Source organism: Natrix helvetica (genome assembly GCF_964273705.1).
Source record: "Natrix helvetica genome assembly, chromosome: 1".
NCBI lineage: Eukaryota > Metazoa > Chordata > Lepidosauria > Squamata > Natricidae > Natrix > Natrix helvetica.
Window position 1 is genome coordinate 292,830,096 of NC_138548.1, and position 23,232 is coordinate 292,853,327.

A 23,232-nucleotide genomic window follows, 5' to 3' on the forward strand; every position below is an offset into this window, starting at 1 on the left:
AGGGGACGGGGCGGGGGCGGGGCAGGCCCCTCTGATCCTCCCCCTCCGGCCTGGCTCTTTTCGCGGCCCATTGTTGGCTCGGAGCGGGCCGGCTGTGCGCTTCGCGGGGGTGTAACTTGAGAGCTTTCGCTACAAAGTCCCAGCGCCTATTGCAGAAGCCGACAGAAAGCTCACGAAGTGGAATCCGGCTCTGGACGCGGCCGCGTTTTTCGCTTCGGGAAGATCCAGAGAAGAACGCTGAAGGTTGGCGGCGGCGGCGGCGCCTTGCCGGATTTATGCTTGCGCGGGACGAAGCGCCGCGGCCAAAGACCGAGACCCTGGCGCATCCTTTTCTTCCTACCCTCCGAGGGACGGAGCCCGGGAAGACGGAGTAGTTGGGGACAGCTTTTAAAGCCGGCTGGAGGAGGAAAGGTAGGTGCCTGGTTTCTTGCCTTGAGGCACCGAGGATGGGAATGGGAAGGAGGGGATCGGCGCTCTTCTCTCCGAAAGCGGACAGCGGGGCGAGAGGAACTCCGAGGTCTTGCCCACGGGAACCCGGAGACCTTCCGGGGTGGCTAATGTAGTCGACTTTGACCCGGAGAGCCTGTAAATCTGTTACTAAACCTTCCGGCTGCGTAGAAACTTTATTTTTCCCGTCTCCCCGGTTTAAAAATTAAGCTGTTCTCGGGAGGACATCGGTAAGCGCAACTTGTTCCCTGGCCTCACGTCCACACCGTGCGCTGCGAACGTGCACCGTGCCCACCCGCGCCGCGCGTAAGTGACAAGGCAGATCCGCGCTCGTTCCACTCTAAGCATCTTCTTCACCTGCGGCTAGACGCAACTTTTTCACAAACACAACCCAAAACCGTGCTTAAGCGAAACGGGGCTTGAATTCTTACATGCCACTTAAATCCATTCATTTCAATGGCAGTAATCCTGCGTTGTTGGAGCGCGCGCGGAGGAGCGGGGGGGGGGGTTGTTATTTGCGAATGCGCACGTGTGCTTTCTTTGGATAAGTAGTTTAAATCCTCGCCGTAGGATGAAACTTCGCCCGTGTTTCTTCCATTTTACCCCCCAACATTGCCTGAGGTAATTTATGAAGCCCACGTTTTCTTTTCAGTGGCATGGGCCAGTTTCCCAAGATCTGCTCAGCACAACTTCTGGGAAGCCACATGAAAACGAGGCATTGTGGAGATGTTTGAAAGAGGGGAATTATAGGTGGATGTATTCAGTGTGTTGCAGGATGATTGCCAACAGTGATCTTAGGGGATTGATTCCTTTGTCAAATAGAAGCTCATGTCTCTTGAACTTTGAGCTCAAAAAAGTACAGCTTGGAGTGACACCTTAAACCTTGTGTTGGCTGTCTATGCAAGATAGGATGAACTGTAAACAAACTACACCCCTCCCCCCATGTTAGTTTACTAGGTGAAGCCAGCCTGATTAGTTTATGGTTATTGTGTCAGATAATTATCTCAGATAATGGATTAATAGCATTTACCAAGGTTCAGTTAAGCATAGATAATCGTACAGTGAATACACAATTGCTGGGAACTTTCTGAGTGCTGCATTTCAAAACTGTAATAAGCTAAAGACCATTTGTTACTAAAACAATTTCACTTCTTTGGTAGCATTTCATAAATATGTTGTTTGTATCTAGTGTTGAGAATGTTTGAATATTTGGATTGTCAAATGAATGTATTCCCTTCCCTGCCACGTCTTTCTTTTGAGATAATGCGAAGTAATACTTGCACAGTCTAAAGCTTTAATAATTGTACCTGTACAATCCTACTGACTTCCTAAATGTTTGGAAGCCAACCTGGATAGTTACACATATCGATAATGTATTACAGGACAAAAGAGTGACTTTCATTTTTCTCTTTAATTAAGTATCTGAGCGTTCAGTTGGGAGCCAGTGTGAAGAAGAAGAAAAGACAACAGGATGAGAGCTCTGTGGTGTGATCTTTTTAGGGTTCTGGTGGTCGCAACAATATGTCCTAGGATATCTGCTTCCCCAGGAGGAACCAGGGATCCAGGTGAGAGTTACTGGGAACTATTGCTATTGATAGTGTTCCTGAATATGAAAAGTGGTATTAAGATGCTTTCTGTGGCAAAAGAAGACACTCTGATCTTTTGAGGAATATGCCTTGCAAGCCTCAGCCATCATGGCAAGTGATGAGGTATTTCAGATTTGTTCTTCAAACTAGTGGGCAGCAGCAGACTTTTGCTGCTGACTTTTAATCACTCCTACTTTAGTGAAGATTTCCCATGTCCTGAGCAGTCTTTTTGACAAGAAAAATATGTGATGGAAAACAGAAAGCTATCACTAACGCAGTTTGTCAAAGACATGTAGTAAATCAGTGGCAAGAAATGGAATCTCTAAGATCCAAGTCCAACTCTTTGCCTAACCAAGGTTAGTTCTGAATATTTTGTGCAATAAGAGCTTGGTATAAATCATTTAGAATTTAAAATAAATAAGTGGTGTAGCAGTTAAGTAAAGAGTTGGACTATAGGACCAGGGAGATGAAAATTTGAGTACATATTCCCAGGCATGGAAACACTGAGCAACCTTGGACCAGTTGCTAACTCTTAGCCCAACCTACCTGACAGGGCTGTTGTGCAGAAAAATTGTCATAGGGAATGCTATGTATACTCCTTTTGTCCTTTAAGGAATGGTAAAATATAAAGCTATCTGTTTATAAACTTTGAGTGATTAGACTTCCAAAGGTCATTGACTCCTATCTTTTAATCTAAAAAGCCTATTAACATGAAAGAGAATTCAAAAGAAAAAGATGGAGTGTATTTCTGCATAACTAAACTATAAGCTGGTACCAAAAGCAAATTGCTTTGAGGCATGGCATTCCTACTGTATATTTCAAAAAGATGTTCTTCACTCACTCTCTTAAGATTACTTTCCATCTGTTCCAGCTGGTAGATCTCAACTTCCAGTTAAAAAATAAAAAAGGAAAAATAAAATGCCATAAGTCTAAAAGTCTTCCCATTCCCTGGAATTTAAGAATCACAAAGATGCTTTCTGCACATAGAAAATTCCTAATTCTGACTGCAAGTGTAAAATTTACAGGCGGGTTTTCTACAGTCAGCATACAATTGTACCTCTTTAAATACTGTGCTAAAGTAGTTTTGTTCACAAGCAAGATCTTGATAGTGTCAAATTTCTGCTTCTTTGTCATGGAGATATTGTTAATCTTCTTTCCCATTTTACAATAGGGATAGTTATCTTTTCATCTAGTTCTCACTTTGCCTCTTAATTATCTTAATTCTTGACTGTGAAAGAGCTATATATTTTAATTGTCTGTAATGTAGGAGAGAACTAAGCACACTTGAATCAATTGGAAAGAAGTAGATCTCTCTGAAGAAGTATAACATTGCAACATTACAGCACTGCTATCATATTAACAAAATGTAATGTTTATTGAAATGTACATTGTAAGTTTGGTTGTGGACCGATGGTACAGGACTGGAGCTTATGGAGATACATTTTAAAATTTGTCCCATGTATCTCATATATGTCTGTATCTGTATCGCTATAGCTGTAGTACTTTTTTCTGTACCTATACCTGTCTGTCTATCAGTCTGTACTGTATGTATGTATATGTTTATGTATTGCTATAGTTTGACATTTTTTGAGTTGCTTCTACAGCTAGCATCCTTGCAGATTGTCTTACTGACCTTACTGAATAATCTAATTCATTTAAGTTTGCATTTCTGGGATTCCTTAGTGGAATAAGAGTAAATTGCCCTGCCAGGTGCTTGGCACTATCACTCATGCTTGAAAAAAGATGCTTCTTCCCTGACTGGCCCATCCATGAAACAGATGGGATAATTGTTTTTTGTGCCAACCAGCTGCCTGGGTGCCTCTGAGCCGACTGTCACATCCTGCTAGCCATTGCGCTTTGCTGCTATCCAGCAACCTGCATTAATGGACTGAGGAAGCAATGTGATGGTTGATATATAGAGTTTCTGCTTTGCTATCTCTTCTGAGATTGGCACCATAAGCCCCCTGAGGAAAAAAAGATCAAGAGAATAAGGGGTAAAGTTTGCAGCTTCTGCCTTTAAAATCCGGTTTAATGAAATTACTTAGTTTTGTAATCAATGCTGCTTGTGAAGAAGAATAGAAATAATGTTTGTTAGAACCTAGTGACAAACTTGGTGTTTCTGAATAAGTCGTCTCACAGTAATTGTGAACTTTACTCTAGAAGGTATTTGCTTAGCACTAATTCCGCTTGTCAAAGTCCATGGCTTGGGTGGCAAGACGACAGGACATCTTCACCGGTCCCATAAGCGACATTGTTAAGAGTTGTCAGCGTTATCAGATTTCATATTTGAAACTAATTATTTTCTTGCTCAGTAGAAGGATTTTGAATTGGAAAGATCTTGCCAATCTGAAATGGTCAGGAATTGGAAAACAAGGTGATAAAGAAGAGCAACTTGAGAATAGAATCTTTTCTAGATTTGTGAAAAGTCCAAGTTACACAATTTGTACATTGTTTTTCAACATTTGAAATCCCTCTCTGGACAGTCACTGCTTGCTGTGAATTGGTCACCGAGGCCCCTTATCAAGTTGACTTTATCATGTTCTTCTAAAGGATTGGAAATGTTTTCTTCCTTTCCAATCAGAATGGTTTCCTCAGTCGGAAGGAATATTTATAGCAAATAATTTAATTACCTCGGCAATTGCATTTAATGGTTTTTTTAAAAATAAAGAACAGCTGCAAGGGAATATTCCCTTCTGCACAAAACCAGATTTCTACATTGTGGGTGAAGGCCAGCAATTGATTTATACAGGCATGCTATGTAATTGGCAATTAATTAACATTCATCTTAGCTTAATGAAAATGTCTTAGACTTTAACATGGACTATCTTATCTAATGAATGTGAAGCAAATCACATTCAACGATGTGATTATTGAATTCAGTTGTAATTCTTACTTCCCAGTTTGTAAGGCTTTTGATCTCGGGGCATTGATATAATATAGATCACTTTACCCTTTGCAAAGGAACAGAAGGCCCCAGTGACCAATCTGCCTCAGGCGGGAAAAGTCTCAGGGCTCATCCTGAAGTTCAGATGGGAGGGAGAATGAACTGGACATTCCTGCAATTCACACCATTTGCAGGAATTCCTTCCCCTTGGCAGCCTAAGGTACTAGGAGGGAAGGGAACCAGTGGGCTGTGTAGAATGGAAAGCAGTAGGCTTCAGCTGCTGCTACTACTGGTGGAGCAGGCTGGGACATATTGCTTTGTGGTGGGTCACCCCTGGAGCACAGTCCTCTCAGAAAAAGAGGGGAGCAACATTATCAGCTAAGTGGGTTGGCATTAACCAGGTTTCACTGTGGGAGAGCCAGCTTGCTTCAGGAGTGAGTTGGTAGAATGGGTTGCTGACCGTGCGCCTACAATTGGAGCTAATGTTAGGAGAGGATGGGTCACCAAAGCAATTATAGTTCAAATCCAGGTTAGACAAACAGGGAGGCGGGAAGCTGTGGTCAACTGAGTGTGAAACCTCTCACTCCCGCTCACGCAATGGAAGAAAGGAGGGAAGCCTCTGGGCTGAGGGAAAGCTGTGTGGGAGGGAGCTAAAGGGGAAGGGAGGGGCCAGGAGAGGACGGGTGCAGCTGGGGACAAAGTTGCCTCCTTGGGACTCACAGGCATGCATGTGCCCAACTAGGAGTAATGGGGAAGGCTTTCTGTCTCATTTCTTCTCCTCACCCCCACCCCATCCTGGGGTGTAGAAGCAGAGGAAGAGCTAAGAAGAGAGCCAGAGTCCTTTGCTGAAAAAGGGGCTGGCCCCTATTGTGAGCCGGGGCAAGGAGAGCGCGGGAAAGGAGCTGTGGGGCCAGGACAATGGGGGAAGGGGCAGTGGTCCCAGGCATCCTGACATGTTCATTTTGGAATCTGTCAAAACAGTCACCTTGGGCACAGGGACTGATCACTCAATTGAGAGCTCCCACAGAGAGAATTTAGTGGGGGGGGGGATGTGAGCTCGAAAGTCATGCTTCAGTGTTCCTGGGGATCCTTTCTCCAGCCCAGGACTGGCAGGAAAGGGGCTTTGATGACATCATTGCCGGGGCAAGGGAGGGAATGCAGAACAAAAGGGATTATGGACAGGATTTGGAGAATCCCAAAGTGGAAAGAGTGGAATTGGGCAACATTTTTCCACAACTCTATTACTTTAAAGTCCTGTTTAGCCTGTAAGCATAAAAAACAACAGTATAACCCCCAGTAAGCCTTCAGCTTTTATACGTGTTTACCTGATACTGTTTTCTCCTTCCAAATGACAGATTTGCAGAAATCTGTGCACAATCACAGGCTTGTGCGCGTAATTCATAGTCAAAAGAGAAGAGACAAATTTTCCAGTGTAATTTAACATTTTGGCTAGCTGTACCCTGTGGTTTGCTGTAGAGCAAGCCAGAAATTGAGTGTGTGCCTCTAAAGTTAGAGCGACTGCGAAGATTCCTGAATATCTTGCATATTTGTCTGGTCCCCACATCCCAAATTTGATCTTCCAGATCTGTTAGAAATGTTCTAAATTAAAGTTAAAAAAAAGCAAGATTCTCAAAAATGTTTAAGCACTTGGGTGGGAACCTATTTGAATAGAAGATTCTGAGGAAAACAGAATGTAAGAATGCAAAATATGTATGAAATTTAGCATGTAAACAACATTGCCAGATTAATGCTTTTATTAAAACAATAGTTACAAATATGTACTACGTTTAAGCTGTTACACCCTAAGAAACCAAGCACATCTTTAATACCCATTTTTTTTTTAAAAAGAAGAAAAATAAATTTAAGGTATGAACAGGTCTCTCTAGTTGCATAATGTATTTTGCGCTTTTGCTCTGAGCTCTGTGGATTTCAGAAGATGAAAGGTTTACATGAATTGAAAATAGTAGATTGACACCACTTGCTACTTTTGAAATCTTTGTACTGTGCTTAGTTTTCAAACATGCATTGGATTATTCCTCAGCACAGAAGACAGGAATCTGAAGGCAGTGGTGTCAGAGGCTAAATTGTGAAACAATTTTGCTATGACGATAGGAGTGATAAGTTGGGCAGCTTTTCAGATTGGACTATCCTCCTTGATCAAACTGCTCCTTCTCCGTTCCAAAGCAGAATCTTACTCTGTTGATCAGTTTCACTCAGGGAGGTCCTCACGGAACTCTGAGCTTTACAACTAGCTAACTGCATTTTAACATAGGCTGCTGTGTGAACCCAGCTCATTTTGTTAGTTCATGGTTCAGAATGTTCTGAGGGCACTTGAGTAAATCCCAGTTCAGTTATGAAACTTTTTTTTCTGTACCAAGTTAAATCTGGACACAGACATTTTAAGTGCAGCTATACTTAAGATCTTCCATCACTCCTAAAGTTGGAATTGGTGATATAACAAAAAGTGAGTAGCTAAGCAGAGTTTCTCCAGCCTGCAGCTTTCCTAGTGTGTTGAGACTGTAGCAATTCAAATTTCCACCTTGAGCTTTTTGGTCGCACTATTTGAAGATGGTTATGAGAACAATACTCAGGTTAAACACGTCTGAAGGGTACCTGCCTGAAGAAGTCTGGCATATATAATGGAAAATCCTGCTACACAACTTTTGTGCCTTAATACACTAGGGATGCAAGATTTGGATGCTGGGATAAAAATAGCTTTGCTTTGTAGAGTTTGTTAAATGGCTCATTCCATCGCTCAAAGTATTTGTAAGATAACAGGAGAGCAGGGAAAACTTGTCATTTGCATTGATCGTCCCTTCTTTATATTGGACAGAGATATTTGATAGTCACATGCTTGAGACAGAAGAGGAGCATCTGGTCTTGGATCCTGGAAGCCAGCTGAAGCTCTACTGCAGCACCAATCACAGTCTTGCTATCACGTGGTATAAGGAAAACAAGCAACTTTCCCCCAGTGAACGCATCCACATTCAGCAAAATTTGCTGGAGATCCCTGAAGCCACCTATGAAGATTCAGGATTATACTCATGCCATGCATGGAATACTGGAGAAAGTCTGCGTAACTTTACTATCTCTGTTGTAGGTAAGAGCATAAGACTAGGAAGGATTGCAGTGGTCCAACTGGTTTCAAAATATCCAAAGAGATTTACTGTTTTCAAAAGAAACACAGGGAGCAGCTTGAGGTATGCTGAATCAGATCACACGATCCACTGAGCTCAGGATATCATCAGCAGGCATGGTGCAATTTTAAACCAGAGCCTTTCCTACTCTTGCTTAGAGATGCTTAGGGATTGGGATTGTGCACTGTCACACATTATACCATTTAACAATCATAATATCTCAGATTTTGCATATTAATTTATTAAATTTGTTATGGTTGCCCAATCTGGGCAGTTTATAATATTGAACTACAAAATTAAAAACACGCTAACAAAGTAATAACCGCTCAGATTAGAAAACAACCATAACTAAAGAAAATGCCACAGGGCCTCCACAAACAAACTAACTCCAGGCCTTTGGAAGACATCTTCCAAAACACAAGGATGGCTATAAAAGTGGAGCTTCCTTTGCAAAACAACATCTACAGCGTAAACCCTGGAGTACAAATCTAGCACTGCAGTGCCAACTCTCTTCATTTGCTCTTTGTAAATGCCCATCCCTGTATCCACCTAACATTTTGCCTCTTCTCCTCGAAGAGTATAACAGTAAAAAACCCAAATCTCTTAATGTGTGCCATCTATCCTCTGTCCCATAATTACTTGGGGGTTCTTTAGTACAAAGCGTCATCTGTGCTCATTTTGCTTTTAGATTCATTGGGTTCAGGAGATGATGATGAAGACAGCGATGTGGAGAATGCTCCTATTGAATCTAATGAGGAGCCTGTACACGCCCATCGAGGTTAGTATTGGGGTCATTAATCTATACTTATTCAATCTTGTGGACTGTAGTCTTTTAGGAGCAAAGACAAGGAAAACTATGGCCAGATATCTTCCTTCCATTGCAAATATCTCAAGGAACCCCAAAGTGTTGGACAATTATTACCACCACTCTGCTACCAAGGATGGCACATAACTTGGCCTGCAATTAGTGTCTTTCAGAATGTTGTGTATTCCAGGCAGAATGAATGCAGTGCTGTCGTTCATTTTGGCACACCGTTGAGTGCCTGTGTAACATTTTCTGTTCCTTAAACTCTTGTATTGTTTCTTTTCTTTTCTTGGAAGCCAGTTCAAGGTTCATCCCCCCCCCCCCCCCCCCGCCTCAGTTATAGCACAAAATCCACCTTTGTTCCCAAGAAAAGAACACTTGTGAAGCCTTCACTAAAACCTGAATGGATCATGTCATATATTTTTTTAGCACCTTATTGGACACATCCTCATCGAATGGAGAAAAAGCTGCATGCGGTCCCAGCAGGAAATACGGTTAAGTTCCGCTGTCCAGCTTCAGGAAATCCCACCCCTTCAATCTGCTGGCTGAAGAATGGGCGGGAATTCCGTGGGGAGCATCGTATTGGAGGAATTCGGGTAAGACCTAAATGGGTTGGATTGTTCTTTCCTCCCCTACCTTCTCTTTCCATTCTCTTGGTTAGCCCACCAGGTTTTGTGAATTAGGGCTTTGGGTAGAGAGAACTATAGAAACATGTAATATAGAGGAAGTGGAAGGCAAACTATTCATGATGTGCAGAATTACCAAAGCCTTAAATACTAGCTGTAGCCCTGGTCTCTTTTTAACTCTCCCTGTCCTAAATCACCCAGAACAATACAGGTAGTCCTCAATTTACAACAGTTCATTTAGTGACAGTTCAAAGTTACAATAGCATTGAAAAAAGTGACTTACGACCCTTTTTCACACTTAACAACTGTTGCAACATCCATGTGGTCACATGATCAAAAGCAGATGCTTGACAACTGATATTTATGATGGTTTCTGTGTCCTGGGGTGTGTGTGTATGTCATGTGATCCTCTTTTGCGACCATCTGACAAGCAAAGTCAGTGCGGAAGCAAGATTCACTTAACAACAGTGTGACTAATTTTAACATCTGCAGTGATTCACTTAACTACTGGAGCAAGAAAGGTCGTAAAAGGAGCAAAATTCACTTAACAAATGTTTCACTTAGCAACAGAAATTTGGGGCTCAATTTGTGGTCGTAACTTGAGGGCTACCTGTATTTCCTAACATTGCCCCAAGATGAAGTATCCATGTCTGAGATACGAGATTCTATTAGACTTACGCTCAGGAAAAATTGACAGCTCTGCAAAGCAAAGGATGCTCCAGTAATAACCAGTAGCTTGCATCACTTTTTCTATTCCCAGCTCAGGCATCAACACTGGAGTTTGGTCATGGAGAGTGTGGTACCTTCCGATCGAGGCAACTATACTTGCTTGGTGGAGAATAAATTTGGCTGCATTCGCTACAGCTACACTCTGGATGTGCTGGGTGAGAAGGCCTTCCTTTGCCAAAACTTGAACGGGACCCTTTAATGGAAAGCAAACACAAAGCAAGGGGGAACCTGTCGGCCATAAGAACACAGTCAGACTCTATTAAGGAGACCAATTCAAAGATATAAAATGGAACACAGTTGAAAAATGAAATGGACCATTTCCATTTTCAGAAGTTCCTAGTCCCTGTGCTGATGAATGCTTGTGAGTTGGGGGCGGGAGGGGCAAAAACTCCAGGTATTGGCAGCCTGCCATTTTCCTTAGGAAGGCAGAGGCACCGCCCTGACCTCAGACTCCCCAGATTGGTGGGGGGAGCCCCGAATCCTCTGCTAGCTTCAAAGGAAGGCAAAGATCTCTTGGGCCACAAAGTCAGATGAAATTAATTAACCCTGCCTGAATCACTAGACAGGGCATTAAGCACTTGCTTTCTTATCTCCACATTCTTTATTATCAGTCTCCTCTGGGGTTACTCTTAATCGGCCCAGAGTCTCTGGAGCCAGCCCTGGCTGGGAGGTCTTCCTGTGGTATTATGTAATATCAGAAGGATAACAAGTTCTGCTGATCTATGGGTGGGGAAGAAATTATGAGTCCCCAAAGTTTTGCGGCAAGGCCATTAATAGTGCTGTGTTAAGAAAATTGCAAACTGCTTACTATTAGATGGCGTATTTTAGCTGATTTTGCTTTGTACTGTTGGCCTGCTCTGAATCATGTTGAGTGATTGATGTACATGGTGGCTTAGTGTTTAGAATGCAGTACTGCAGGCGACTTCTGCTGATCATAGGCTGCCAGCAGTTCGAGTCTCACCGGCTCAAGGTTGACTCAGCCTTCCATCCTTCCGAGGTCGGGAAAATGAGGACCCAGATTGTTGGGGGCCATATGTTGACTGTAAACTGCTTAGTGAGGGCTGTAAAGCACTGTGAAGCGGTATATAAGTCTAAGTGCTATTGGTACTGGAGACTCCAGAAGTAACCTGTCTTGAGAGATATGGTGCCCTTTAGCTGTGCTGGACAATTGAACATTTTTCCCTATTTGTTTCTTGACAGAGAGGTCTCCACACAGACCTATCTTGCAAGCAGGGTTGCCTGCCAATACGACAGCAGTGGTGGGCAGTGATGTAGAGTTATTTTGCAAAGTATACAGTGACGCACAGCCCCACATACAGTGGCTGAAACACATCAAAGTGAATGGCAGCAGTTTTGGTCCAGATGGAGTCCCCTATGTTCAGATCCTTAAGGTAAGCAGATCTACTTTTTTTTTTAAAAAAGGGAGTGGAACAGAATAAATCATGTTGCCCAGTGATATTTATATTTATAACACGGCAGGGCTATAGAGACCCTGCCATCAGCAATTGGCTTTCCTCAAGAGGTAGATGAGAAAGAAAATGAGGGGTTGAAGGAAAGGATCTTATTGTCTATCCATGCTGAAGAATTCTGTTAACACCCATGTCGCTTTCTAAACATCCCTTTCAGTTCAAGGGTGGACATGGTGTTTTTGCTTTCAGTGGTTTTAATTTGTAAATGGTTGCTGAGCTATAACCTTGCAAATTAAGGCATGCTCAAATGAAGGCAGCACCTGGTAAACATACAGCCACTGCAATACAGTGACTTCCTTTTAAAAAAGATAGCTTTGTTGTCCCCCAAAAGAAAGACGGGGTCCAAACATAGTGATATTTTCATTTGTATCAACTGTTGGTATTGAAAAATGGAAACTCACCAGTGGTGGGTTGCTCCCGGACCGGTTTGGCCCAGGTTGGTTGAAGCGGTAGTAGCGACAGCGAGAGGCTCCACCCACCCACCTAGATTCTTCTGCGCATGTGCAGAAGTGTGGCGCATGTGCGCAAGCATGCACAGGAGCGCGATCGAACCAGTAGTGAAAGAATTGGAAACCCACCACTGAAGCAAAACCCTTTAATGGCCCCCCAAAAACCCCATCGTTAGTTTAACACTTTTCCAGCTAGAAACCTGAATCTCGTAGGGTTTTTAATTTTAAAAAAATCAATTATAAGCAATAAAAGTTAGCAACAAGTATAATGCATGTATAGCATACCTTCCTCAGAAATGTGGACCTTCGCATACATATGATAAGTTTTGTTTATCAAAGTTTAAAACTGCCTATTCTCACTCATGGAGGGACTCTTGAGTGGTGTGCAGATAAAATACTAAAACATTAAAAAAGTATACGATATTTAAAAGAGGAAGGTTTATTAAAATTTAATAGTAAAAATTAATTAAAAGGTGGAGGGAGGGGTTTCAGAGAGCTAACCCAGCTGACAGCTCTGTGCTCCTCTGTGCAACCCACCCAAGGCTGCAGAGCTATGTTTTCATGTCTTTTCCAGAAGGGCTGAGGAATGGGGACCACCTCAGCTCCAGAGGGCAAGGGCAATGGCAAAAGTCTGTCTTCCTGGATCCTGCCAGTTGGAATTCTTTGATTGGCAGGGTCTTCGCTGCCTGACCAACTGGAAAGAATTGAAGTAGTATTAGATCATTATTACATATTAATAGTAGAAGCAAGCAAATGATTCCTCAACCAAAGAGATGCTTGGACACCTCTCTTGTGTTGCCCACAACTAATGTTTATCTTTTGCCCTTCTTTGGCATTTACCCTGGTAGACAGCAGATATTAACAGCTCAGAAGTGGAAGTCCTCTACTTACAGAATGTCACCATGGAGGATGCTGGTGAATACACCTGTCTGGCTGGAAATTCTATCGGCTTGTCCTACCAATCCGCCTGGCTTACCGTGCTTCCAGGTGAGAAAGAGCAGGAGTGGCACATTTCAGGGCTTGTAAGAAAGCTGTTTGTGGCTACTTCGTTAAAACTAAACTCTTGATAGGAACAGAGTACAAAATACACACAGACACACGCACACTCAACTTTAGATAACCCCAAGGCCACTTTACCAGTTCTAACCTCAATATATTACTGCTCAGGCAAACAGTTTGCTCTGCTTACAACAAGACAATGCACAGATAACCTTCTGAAAAAAGAAATCTGGTTAACTCTTTTTGTGCCCTGTCAGAATAAGCTGATATCATTAAAAGATTGAGAGAAATTCTAGTGCAGTGATGGCGAACCTATGGCACGTGTGCCACAGGTGGCATGCGGAGCCATTTGTCAGGGCACGCGAGGCGCTGCCCTATTAGCTGGCCAGTGCGCATGAGCGCGCTGGCCACCTGAGTTCACCCTTTTTTAAAGCCATTTTTCACCCTCCCCAGGCTTCAGAGGCTTTATAGGAGCCTGGGGAAGGCGAAAAGACCCTCCCCACGCCCCCCCGGAGGCCCTCCAGAGGCTTCATGAGCTTCCATGAAGCCTCCGGAGCATAAAAAACCAGCCCTACGGACAAACCGGAAGTTCGGGAACGGACTTCCGGTTTGCTCGGAGGGTCGTTTTGAGCACTCCGAAGGCTTCACGGACCGTCCAGAGGCCTCCCTGAAGCCTTCGGAACGCTTAAAACGACCCTCCGAGCAAACCGGAAGTGACTTCCTGTTTGCTCAGAGGGTCGTTTTAAGCATTCCGAAGGCTTCAGGGAGGCCTCCGGACGGTCCCTGAAGCCTTCAGAGCGCTCAAAATGACCCTCTGAGCAAACAGGAAGTCACTTCCGGTTTGCTCGGACAGTCATTTTGACTGCTCCGAAGGCTTCAGGGAAGCCTCCTGAAGGTCCCTGAAGCCTCCGGAGGGCGTCCGGGGGGACAGAGGAGGCTGTTTTCGCCCTCCCCAGGTTTCTATAAAGCCTATGGAGCCTGAGGAGTGCGAAGAAAGCATGTAAAAATGGGGGGGGGAAGCGCCTGTAGTGCGCGCATGCGCACTGGGGGTGGCGCGCATTGCACTATGGGTGCGGCCCTCCCGCACACAACCCCCCTTCACTCCCCCCACTTATGGCACGCGAGCCAAAAAAGGTTCGCCATCTCTGTTCTAGTGGTAACACATTAAAGTAGCCAGACTTCTAATTGATTTAGTTTTACCAACTACCCAAGGCAGTTGCTATCACTTTAAGCAGGGGTGGGGAACGATTGCCCCTTTATGACTTGTGGACTTCAATTCCCAGAATTCCTGAGGCAACCAAGAGTTGAAGTCCACAAGTCATAAAGGGACCATCGTTCCCCACCTCTGCTTTAAGGAAGGATCTCTTGGCATGACAGCTCCTTCCTCTGACCTATGGAAATATGCAGATTATCAATGCAGAGTCCTCTGGAGCAGATCCAAATTCCTTCCCCCATCCTTGTCAAAATAGCACAACATATAGAAAGTTATAAAAAGCTGGATGCTGCTGATAGACAAGAGGGAGGTTTTGTAAGCCTAAAACCTTGGGAACCATAATAGGAGCCAGATGGTTGACCACACCAAGAACATTGCTCACAGCGAGATGGGCAGAAAGCAAATTAGAAATAAATAAAAAGAGAGGGAAGGAGGAAAGGAAGAAAAAAAGGAAAGAAATAAAGAGAAAAAGTAATGGACATTTGCAGCTTAACATATCCAATAGCGGTCCCATGCTCCAGCCTTCCAAGCAAACCTTTGTCTCAGGAATCCCAGGAAATCATGAAAGTGGCAGCCCCAGAGGCAAAGGACATCACCACCCAGTGCAAACCAACCCTCTAACAAATTATAGTGGCACGAAACAACAACCCACTAATATTCACCATGTTCAACGCAAACCACCACAAAATTCATCTGACTCGATACAGCAGCATGAGAACATCAAAAGACAGGCCAAATTACAATCAGTGTGTCTTTGAAGCAACTTTTGAACTCATTTCAGCTCTAGAAGGAGGCAGGAGCCATATCACTCATTCACAGGCTATAATGCATTGCCAGGCACCCCTCTGATTGAAAAATAATATGACAACAAAGGAAATGGGATAAAACATGATGCTATTCTATGAATAAATAATGTTTTTTTAAGTAATGTGAAAAAAAGTATAGATAGTTATGGGTTGTTGGTTTTTTTTGCCAGTTTCATTCCTCAAACTGAAATGAATAACATCTGAATGTTAACATATATCAGGGGCCTTTTAAAATACATTTGCCGAGAAATGATTGGTAGCAATAATAAATGTTATATGTGAATATGTGCACATTTTGGAGTTGTTGTTTTTTTAAATGTAGATTTGTAAATAATTTATTATATGTAAGATCACATTCTTAACAGAAAAAAGAGAATTATAAGTGGCTTCCAGATAGCTGCCTTTAAAGAAGACCAACCACGCACGAAACAATTCAATATTTCTTCCTCTGCTTTAACATCTCCATAAATATCTTCAGGTATTGACAGTCAGTTTAATTATAGAATTAATTAACGGAAGATGTATTTGCTACTTGCAGATGAAGAAGTTGTCCAAGAAGCATATGCTCCTGAAATCAAATACACTGATATAATTATCTACACTTCAGGGTCTTTAGCTGTTGCTATGGCTATTGTCATTGTTTCCTTATGCCGCATGCAAAGTCAGCCACGCAAGCAGCCCCTAGAACCCATCGCTGTGCACAAACTCTCCAAATTTCCTCTTATCCGACAGGTATGTAGCCAAAACATTGACCTACTGAAATAACAGGACTGAATTAATTTCAAAGTTCTCCAATCATGAGTAAAGCTATTTGCAGGTAGCTCTTGACGTACAACCAAAATTGAGCCCAAAATTTCTGTTGTTAAGTGAGACATTTGTTCATGAGTTTCACCCCAATTTTATGACTTTTCTTGCCACCGTTGCTAAGTGAATCACTGCAGTTGATCAGTTAGGGTTAGGTTGCAAAATGTGATCACATGACACTGCGACCGTTGTAAATATGAGTCAGCTGCCAAGTCTCCAAATTTTGATCCCATGAGCATGGGGGATGCTGCAAAGGTCATAACTACAGTCATAAGTCACAGTATTCAGTGCTGTTGTAACTTTGAACAGTCACTAAATGGAATGTTATAAGTCGAGGCCTACCTGTGTAGCATGGAACAAATGTTGATTGTAAACAATAGGAATCTGTGGTGCACTAATGATTGCAAAGTACAAGTTCCCTACATCATTAAGGGCTCCAAAAGAACTCTCGATATCTACTAAGGCAGATCTGCTACATTTCCCATATGTAGACGAGTCAGACCAGTTCTGGAAAGACAGATTATTACTAGATGGACCTTGTATGGTGTATTAGAGACCTGTGGCATTTTGTCACTTGAAACTAGCAGAGTTAGATCCCGTCTCTTGCTGCTCTGGAACAGAACGACATTCGGGGAGAAATCTAACGTGTGCCCTCGGTTTACCTCACAGTTCTCCTTGGAATCAAGCTCCTCAGGGAAGTCCACAACATCGCTAATGCGTGTTACTCGCCTCTCCTCAAGCTGTACTCCCATGCTAGCTGGCGTTATGGAAGTGGAACTGCCGTTGGACTCCAAGTGGGAATTCTCACGGGACAGGTAGGCATATAAGGAAGTGGTTTTTTTTTATTGCATTTGATACTGAAAAAGCACAGCTACTTTTACACTATCTTAACAAACTGAAGCTGTTAAAAGATGAAAAATAGGGGGAAAATGCTTATAATTCCTTATTGAGGTCTCTATTTATTATACTACAAGGAGCTGGTTCCCACACTTTCTGCTGTTACCAAGTTTTTTACATCCACAGACTAATGTTTTCTGAGATGGAACTTAGTAAATACTGGTAAGATGATAGTTCCAAAAATGGCAACCCCATTCAGAAAAAATAAAGAAGGAATATGACACATGTACCTTGTTACACATCTGCGAAGCTTCCATCTTCATTTTACAACAAACTTCCACAAGCTGAGGCCTCCCAGATGTGTAGGTTTACAGCTGGATGTTGTGAAATGGTGCTCCACAAAGAAGTGTGCAGCAGACAAAAAAATCCCAAGTATCAGAGTTACCCCAGGCCAGTCAAATATGCCATATTTGGCCATGTCAAAAATGCCCTTCAGTCACTCCTTTCTGGCATATAGGACTATCTGTTAATTGAAAGGTATTGAAAAGGAATTGCTATAGGTAGTCCTCGACTTACGACCACAACTGAACCCAAAAGTTATGTTGCTAAACGTAACAGTTGTTAAGTGAGTTTTCCCCATTGTACGACCTTTCTTGCCACAGTTAAATGAATCACTGCAGTTGTTAAATTAGTAACCTGGTTGTTAAGTGGACCTGGCTTCCCCATTGACTTGGTTTGTCAGAAGGTCACAAAAGGTGGACCACCTGACTCCAGGAGGCTGCAACTGTCATAGATATGAGTCCGTTGCCAACAGTCTGAATTTTGACCACATGACCATGGGGATGCTGCAATGGTCATAAGTATGAAAAATGGTCATAAGTCACTTTTTCAGTGACAGTAACTTTGAGCGGTCACTAAATGAACTGTTGTAAGTCGAGGACTACCTGTAAATGTTATTGAAAGCTAATCAATATCCACACTCGTCTTGACATCTGGAAGAATAATATTCCACTGCTAAGAGGATCCATTGTGACTTTAGTAATGCATAGAGCAGCCTAAGACACAACGCTTAGAATCTATTTAGGGGTGCGTGTTGTTTAAAATCAAGGTTGCAGCCCTGCAGCACATTGTTAATTCTGGCACATCTTCCCAATTCTGAAGCTGTCCTTTTTGTTCCTAGGCTGGTGCTAGGCAAGCCCTTAGGTGAGGGCTGTTTCGGGCAGGTGGTGAGAGCAGAAGCCTATGGGATTGATCCTGAACGGCCTGAACGGCCTCTCACTGTGGCTGTCAAAATGCTGAAAGGTAAATGTATTTTATAGGGCCTAAAACCTCATCCTTCTGAATTTTCTCATTATTGGTGGTATTCTTAAAAAAACAGGTCTTCATATCATTTCAGGAATCGTTATAAGCTTATTTCTTTGCCTTATTAGATAATGCTACAGATAAAGATCTGGCTGACCTCATCTCAGAAATGGAGATGATGAAACGAATGGACCAACACAAGAATATCATAAACCTATTGGGTGTCTGTACCCAAGATGGTGAGTGACTTCATTTCTGGCCAGGTAGCAGGAAATACAGTGGGCATTGGGGGAAAGGAGAGGATGTTTGGGAGGCAAAATATTGAGAAATGATGAGTCAGAATGCAATGGAAGCAGAACTTATCTGGTGGGGGGGGAGAGATAAATTGGGTATTGCAATTGTAGGATCTGTCAGGATGCTGAACTTAAATATGGGCACTTGTGGAATTGGGACCAGAGGTTAGGACATTTTGGAGGCATTTTCTGAGGCCAAGTGTGATTCATAATATCTGACTATAGGTCCTCTCTATGTGATTGTGGAGTTTGCTGCCAAGGGGAATTTGCGAGAGTATCTGCGAGCTCGCCGACCTCCGACACCTGATTATACATTTGACATTACCAAGATGCCAGAGGAGCAGCTTTCCTTCAAAGACTTGGTTTCTTGTGTTTACCAGGTGGCCCGTGGCATGGAGTATCTGGAGTCCAAGCGGGTAAGAGGGATCTGGGCCAAACAGTGTCCACCGCTGTCTGTCATGATGGTGCCCCACAAAACCCTCTTGGGTGTATTAGTCAGCTCTGATTCAGAAATACATAATTTGAGTTCAAAGCTTTCGATTGGGACCACAATACTTTTCTCAAAATGGTGACTAAATTACGTTTTTATTGTGACAGGAGAAATTTAAAATCATAAGGAGTAGTGTTATTTAGTTCTGATTAATTTAAGATCAATTAAATTCTCATGTCCAGCCACTTTAGGGAATGAGACCACTTCTTAGAATAAGATTCAGACCAAATATGTCCTTTGGTCCAGAAAAAATATATATTGATTGAGTGATATAGATTGATGCTCTGGCATCTTCATTCCATTCCATATTAAGTTTGTTATTGAATTGCCTGAGATCCAACAACAGAGTGTTGTATATATCGGGCCTAACAAAAAGAAAATTAGAAAGATGTAAAAAAGTCCCTGCTTCTATTTATGTTAGAAGGAATAATAATCTAATCTATGGTGACATCAAGGGTATAGCAGAGTCCTTGGAGTTTGATGCAACTCTTGTTTTTCTTCCAGTGCATTCATCGGGACCTGGCTGCTCGCAATGTTCTTGTTACTGAAGAGAATGTGATGAAAATTGCTGATTTTGGTTTGGCCCGTGGAGTTCATGACATAGACTACTATAAGAAAACCAGCAATGTGAGTGAAAAGATCATTTGATGGCCACAAGGTTGCGAGAGGGTCTAATGTTGCTTAGGTGCTTTGGAAATGCAAAGCATCATGGGGGGAAAACATGGGTAAATTAAGAATATTGTCCCCAAGGCAGCCAGAATAGCAAGAAGGGATCAGTTGATCTAGTCATCTAAACCCAAGGGATTTATTCTAGATTTATTTGTTTTGAAACAAGCCACTTTTGCATACGATTAAACCAATCCCATCCAATCATTTGTCATTAGAACATTAAAACCAGCAAATCACCCAATTCTGCCTAGTAGCCCTGCAAGGAAAGAAACAGAGTGTTGCTGAATAAGTAAGCTTTTCCATTACACAATTCACCATCAAGGCCCAACAGCACGGAATACTCTCAGACATTGACTGTGCCATGCCCATTGGCTCCTGCCTAGCCGATGGAGTCAAGGGTAGTGATGCAATGGAACCTTTCCAGCACTCTGTTGATGCAAAAAACTGTATTGTGATGCCTTTATGATGGCCTTGTAGAAGACAATGGGTGGGGTCTATTCTGACTATTATGGCTGTTAATGTGACTATCTATTGCCAGGACCACCCATAAGATCTGGCTGTCTAGGCAACTGACAGTATTTTTAAGAGGAACAGGACCAATGGTAGGGTAACAAAGTCATACGGTATCTATCATTTAATGACTCCCTCCTTTAGCAACCATTCACAGCTACAATGATGATAAAGTAACTTTACAACCAGCTCTCATATACATCACTTTCACTATCTATAAAGCAAAGGAAAGCTGAACTAAGTTCATAAGCCTTTAGGGAACCACTTGACTTAACAATGGAGTTGCTGGTTCCAATTGTTGCTAAATAAGGACCATCTGTACTTTTGAAGTATAGAGAGTGATTTAGAAAATAAAGATTTGATAGGGTTGTGGTACCGATACTATTCATTGGAAGGAGAAGGAGAGAACTTGTCAGAGGCTGTTTGTCACCTCCCCAAAAAAAAGCATCAATGAACTGACAGCTTCTCATGTTTACCTGCAGGGTCGCTTACCTGTAAAATGGATGGCACCAGAAGCTCTGTTTGACAGAGTGTATACACACCAAAGTGATGTGTAAGTATGACTGTGCAAGATGAGATGGTTCTTACTATCTAATCACCCCATAGAAACGTGCCTGGTAAAATAACTTGAGTAATGCTCCGTAGTATTTTGAATCTGCTTCCAAAAGTGTTTTGGAATCTAAACCTGCCTGCGACATCTAAAAAAGGCATCTAGGATATTGCAGCTTCTGCCATACAGTCCCAGGAAAAGAGGCATAGCTGTTTAGGGTGTTGAACATAGATTTTATGCTGGTGTTCCCATCAACTTGTGTGGATCAAATCTAAAGTTTTCACACCTATAGATAGATATTGCAAAATGTTTCAGCTATATCTTTTTCACCTATTTAAAAAAACAGAGGAAATCTGCCTTATTTTTTTGGGGACGGACGGACGGACGACCTGTTGGTCTATCTAAATCCACAATATCTACACTGACTGGCTATAACCTACTTTAGAGTCCCAGACAAGGATACCTCCCAGCTGTCCATGGAAATGGTTGAGGCGGGGACTTTTTGCACATTAGCTGTGTTTCTAATACAGCATATTGCAACTCGTCCCCAAGTATTTTAGAAATATGGAGAATAACTGGAATCTATTATATATCACTTCCTTAATGTTCCTAGTGCATGAATCAGAGTTTTCATTGCAAAGCCAGAGCAATGTTTATATCAAACTCTCTGTAATTGATTTATTCAGTAGTTAGTTCCTTCCTGAAATAAATGTTTATTTTCACCCTGGTTTTTGCATACTGGATACTTAATATTTACCGTACTCTGCCATTTGTGGTCACAAATAATTTTGGTAAACATCTGTAATAATTTTCATTCACATTTCATTCATATATATATGCTGGTCTTGTTGTATTCAGGTATTTTCCTGTGTAAGATTGAGATTGTCTTGGCAACATTTTGGCGAGGTCCCACTCGCCATCTTCAAGCTGGTGTTTTGGGCTTCGTGCTTGTGCGAGTAAAGCATGGTCAGAGCGGCCGTCACTCTATAAATCTTGGTGGGAGAGAAGCCGAAAACACCAGCTTGAAGATGGCGAGTGGGATCTCGCCGAAACGTTGCCAAGACAATCTCAATCTTACACGGGAAAAGACCTGAATACAACAAGACCAGCATACCTACACCCGTGAAAACCTATGAAAACATACATATATATATATATATATGTATATGTATATAGATCTTTATAGCCTTCTTAGGCTATAAAGATAAATCTTTATATATATATTTGGAATATACATTCTGAAGATCTTTATAGCCTTCTTACCTTCTCCCTGCCTCTTCCTCCCTTTAAGGTGGTCCTTTGGTATTCTCATGTGGGAAATTTTTACATTGGGTGGCTCCCCCTATCCTGGCATCCCAGTGGAAGAACTTTTCAAGCTCCTGAAAGAAGGTCACCGAATGGACAAGCCCTCCAACTGCACCCATGAACTGTGAGTAGCACTGTGCCTCCTAAAGCCACATTCCCCAGCCTCCTTGTCTTCCAAAGGCATAGCATCCATATCCATAGGCTACAGTCCAGTGGAAAATAGATGCCTGAAGCTTCTCTTTTTTTTCCCAAATAGGTACATGATGATGAGAGAGTGCTGGCATGCTGTACCTTCCCAACGACCCACCTTTAAGCAGTTAGTGGAGGGATTGGATAAAGTCCTGGTTGCTGTCTCGGATGAGGTAGGTTTGAACTCCCAGGGGACGGTTCCACTAAAGATATCTAAACAGCTGGTTGTTGGTAACAAAAAGTAAGGATTTTGCCTTTATCCCTATGAATGCTGATTATGTATTTTTCCCCCTTTTCAGTATCTGGACCTGTCAATGCCTTTTGAACAGTATTCCCCATCCTGTGAAGACACAACCAGCACCTGTTCCTCCGATGATTCAGTCTTCACCCATGATCCTTTGCCAATCACCCCTTGCCTTTTTCCTTATCATAATGTAAGGACATGAAGAGAGAGACAGGCCGTGGACACTAGGGAAGGTGGCATTTTGGGGTCCCCCCCCCCTCCATTCCTAAAGGATTACCTAATTTGAGAACTGAAGTTCTCAGAATGTCCCTGGTGGAAGAAACTGCCTGGAGCTATATTAGCAAGAACTAAAAGTCGCATCAAGCTTCTGGAATCTGCTGGACATCTGCTGCCCAAAGTTCACCAACAAGGACCAGATGTCTTCCTTACATCTGTCTACCGATGCTCCGGGCACTAATACTGATGCTTCAATACCTTGTAATCTCAGGTCCCCTCAAAGCTGTTGTTCTAGCTGAGCCTTCAGTGCAGCCAGCTGACTGAAGACAAGTAAGACCATAGTAACTTAGTCCTGAAAAGAAGGACACTCTCTAACGGCAGGAGCTCTTAGGAGCATCACAGGGTATCCTGCTTATTTTTCTGATACCATTCCCAATTTAATTATACTTTAAAGAGACTTCATGATTTTGGCAGGAGTCAGCCAGCCAGCTTTCTCAAGATGTCCCATCCTTATCTGGACACACAATCCCAAGGATGTCCTACCTGGGACACGGACCTTTCCTTCTGGCTCCTGATGTCCTTTGTACATAACCCTAGAGATAAATATTTATGTACATATCACTTCTAATGCACATGAATGACCCACACCCATAAATTATTTTTTGGAGTAGAA

At 42.6% G+C, this 23,232-nt stretch overlaps 1 protein-coding gene and 1 long non-coding RNA gene across 2 annotated transcripts; one reads left to right on the plus strand and one right to left on the minus strand.

Moving 5' to 3' along the window:
* FGFR4 (fibroblast growth factor receptor 4) lies at positions 1-23,232 on the plus strand. The gene is made up of 18 exons (XM_081939050.1): positions 1-411; positions 1,867-2,012; positions 7,751-8,017; positions 8,743-8,832; positions 9,289-9,455; positions 10,246-10,369; positions 11,415-11,605; positions 12,981-13,119; positions 15,689-15,882; positions 16,624-16,769; positions 17,972-18,093; positions 18,222-18,332; positions 18,612-18,802; positions 19,381-19,503; positions 20,538-20,608; positions 21,897-22,034; positions 22,167-22,272; positions 22,399-23,232. The coding sequence occupies exons 2-18, from the start codon at positions 1,919-1,921 to the stop codon at positions 22,543-22,545; spliced, it is 2,421 nt and encodes an 806-aa protein (XP_081795176.1). The 5' UTR covers positions 1-411; positions 1,867-1,918; the 3' UTR covers positions 22,546-23,232.
* LOC309385021 lies at positions 12,235-13,139 on the minus strand. The gene is made up of 3 exons (XR_014174147.1): positions 13,024-13,139; positions 12,670-12,826; positions 12,235-12,529 (listed from the first exon to the last, which is right to left on the minus strand). It is a non-coding gene; the product is annotated as an uncharacterized lncRNA (long non-coding RNA).

Bases quoted from the DNA above. Each gene is read 5' to 3' on its own strand.
- FGFR4 (XM_081939050.1), top strand. From the start codon at position 1,919: ATGAGAGCTCTGTGGTGTGATCTTTTTAGGGTTCTGGTGGTCGCAACA. The intron at 18,094-18,221 runs GTAAATGTATTT...TTGCCTTATTAG, and splicing joins GGCTGTCAAAATGCTGAAAG to ATAATGCTACAGATAAAGAT. The intron at 22,035-22,166 runs GTGAGTAGCACT...TTTCCCAAATAG, and splicing joins TCCAACTGCACCCATGAACT to GTACATGATGATGAGAGAGT.